Here is a 2,575-nt window from a genome sequence, read left to right as displayed (position 1 = left end):
TTTTTGTCATTAGACTATTTATTTTAACAGTTTTACCTATTATGGGTATGTTTGGCAAAACTAGCTGGAAGCTGCAAGCGTTTAGCTGCAGGCGTTTAGCTGCAGGCGTTTAGCTGCAAGCGTTTAGCTGAAAGCGTTTAAATGTATTTAATTGTTTGGCAAAGTAGCTGGAGCTGTTATAAAATAAGTAAAATGACAAAAATGGACACTAGAAAAAAAATACTTAAATATCATTATTTTAGTCTAATAAAACATAGTCATTACCAAATAACCGAAAACATATATAATACTACTAATAACCGAAAACATATATAATACTACTAAATTATTAATGACGATCATTCTATATTGAAGTAGCAATATTGTTACGAACTTGTTTCATCTCATTCCTTCTTCCTTCAAATAATCCTTCGGTGCGTATGTCATGATTATTAACATCATTAAGCTCATCTCGTGGTATGTAATTTGGATGTTCATCGATTATTGCAAACATGATATCTTCTTGACTATTAGTACGAATGTAGTTATGCAATGCAAATGTAGCCGTGATAACATCAATTTGTGTTTGCACACTAAACCTTGGCATTTCACTAAGTATGTGAAACCGTTTCTTCAAAATTCCGAATGACCTCTCAATATAACTTCGTAGAGATGAATGTGAACGGTTGAATGCTTCTTGCATATTATTTGGGGGCTCTTTTTGAAATTGAGATTGATGGTATCTTTTCTTTGGATATGGAACAAGGTATCCCTTTCTGTCCGGGTATCCTTTATCAACTAAATAATATCTACCTGATAATAAAGTTTAAACAAATCGTGTTGGAATTTGCAGAAAGTAACATGAAACAATAACATAGATATGTATATTTACCTTCAGGTGGTTGCGGGAAGTTCATTGACTTATTTTGGATTGAGTGCATAAAAACACGTGTGTCATGTGCTGATCCCTCCCATCCGACTGATACATATGTAAAACACATATCAAAATCACACATTGCAATTACATGGAAAGTAGGTACTCCTTTTCTACCAATATAAAGTAGTTGTTGACTCTCTGTAATGCAGGCCCTTATATGTGTACCATCGATACATCCAATACAATCCTAAATATAATTTCAACATTAGAGAAGTAACAATTTAAATAAATAACAATGACATTAATAAGTGCATTACCTTGAAATACGGCATGTATCTTTTGTCATTCATGATTTGAGGTGGTACTAGTTGAAAAGTTGGATCTTTTGGTCTTATAATGTTGCGTGCCAGACCTTGGAAACCTTTATCTCTACCAATTATCGCCTTTAGAACTTCATGAAATGCTCTACTAATAGTCTCCCATGAACGTTGAAAACGCTCCATAACATCTCTATTAGATAATCCCAATGCCAATGTATACATAAATATCCCCACCATCTCAAATGTGGACATTTTATCAGTTGACTGCAATCCATAGTTTGTTTCAAGTTCTCCAAATAATTTTATAAACAAATCTGGATGCATTCTAAATGCATTTACAGATCGTATTGGATGACCATTTAAAACTTCCATCACCCAAGCCTCACCTGTTTGAGCTGAAGTCATGCATGGTTCTTTGTGTATATACTTATAATAATATGTCGCAACAAGATCACTTGTATAACATGAATCCAACAACAAATTAACGCAATGCAATTTGTGTATCTTCTTGGTTATCTCGTTATCCATATTAACCCTGTCAACAATATATATATATATATATATATATATATATATATATATATATATATATATATATATATATATATATATATATATATATATATATATAACAAGATATTATGGAAATACTTTCACTAGCAATTCACTAACACAAACTATTCTCTAGTAAAAAAATTATATAAAAAAACATACCAAATAATATCCAACAAATTTATGTCACTAACACACATAGGAAAAAAAATAATCCATAAAAATAACAATTGTTCAAACACAAAAAATATGCTAAAAAAATCAGTTTTCGCTTCGTTCGTTTTGCAACCAAGCTAGCCTGCCATTATCACTCCGCAAATTGATAAATATTTCTCTTTTTATCGGATTTTCAAATTATTTAATTGCAAACAACCACAACTCCCCTGCTTCTGTCATTAATCCTACATCAACCATTCGGTCAAGCACACCTACAGCAGCTCCAATAGTAAACTTAGTACTTTGATCGAGTTTGGAAGAATCTGCTTCTAACATTTGTAGAACACGTTGTGAAGTCACACTACTTTGCGCTAAATGGTTCTTGAGCATTGAAGATCCCGATGATTCTCTTCCTTTACGTTTCATGCTAGCTGGTTTGGGTTTTGTGTTTATTTTAGAAGTCATCTCAAATTTTTTAGCAACCTCACTTGGGATTGGTGCCGACGCATTTTGTTGAGTGGCTTCATTATAAAAGTTGCGAAAAAAGTTGGGATCTTCTGTTTCTAACTCTTCTACATAATTAGGTGTGTCACTGTTTACTTGATAAGCATCTACATCAAAACCCATCTCAACATCATCATCGACAAGGTTCTCAACATGCACCTCATTGATTATATTCGAGTCCATTGAA

General features: G+C 32.5%; 1 protein-coding gene across 1 annotated transcript; it reads right to left on the bottom strand.

Annotated features, from left to right (window-relative positions):
- Positions 1 to 343: 343 nt before the first annotated feature.
- Positions 344 to 1,581, bottom strand: LOC139842184 (uncharacterized). Its single transcript, XM_071832357.1, has 3 exons — positions 1,174 to 1,581; positions 872 to 1,103; positions 344 to 792 (listed from the first exon to the last, which is right to left on the bottom strand). Exons 1-3 carry the CDS (start codon positions 1,579 to 1,581, stop codon positions 344 to 346), a joined length of 1,089 nt encoding a protein of 362 aa, XP_071688458.1.
- Positions 1,582 to 2,575: the final 994 nt, after the last annotated feature.

The sequence above is a fragment of the Rutidosis leptorrhynchoides genome, chromosome 1 (genome assembly GCF_046630445.1).
Source record: "Rutidosis leptorrhynchoides isolate AG116_Rl617_1_P2 chromosome 1, CSIRO_AGI_Rlap_v1, whole genome shotgun sequence".
Classification (NCBI taxonomy): domain Eukaryota; kingdom Viridiplantae; phylum Streptophyta; class Magnoliopsida; order Asterales; family Asteraceae; genus Rutidosis; species Rutidosis leptorrhynchoides.
The sequence above is the reverse complement of the archived record's forward strand: the minus strand, read 5'-3'. Positions and strand labels throughout refer to the sequence as shown.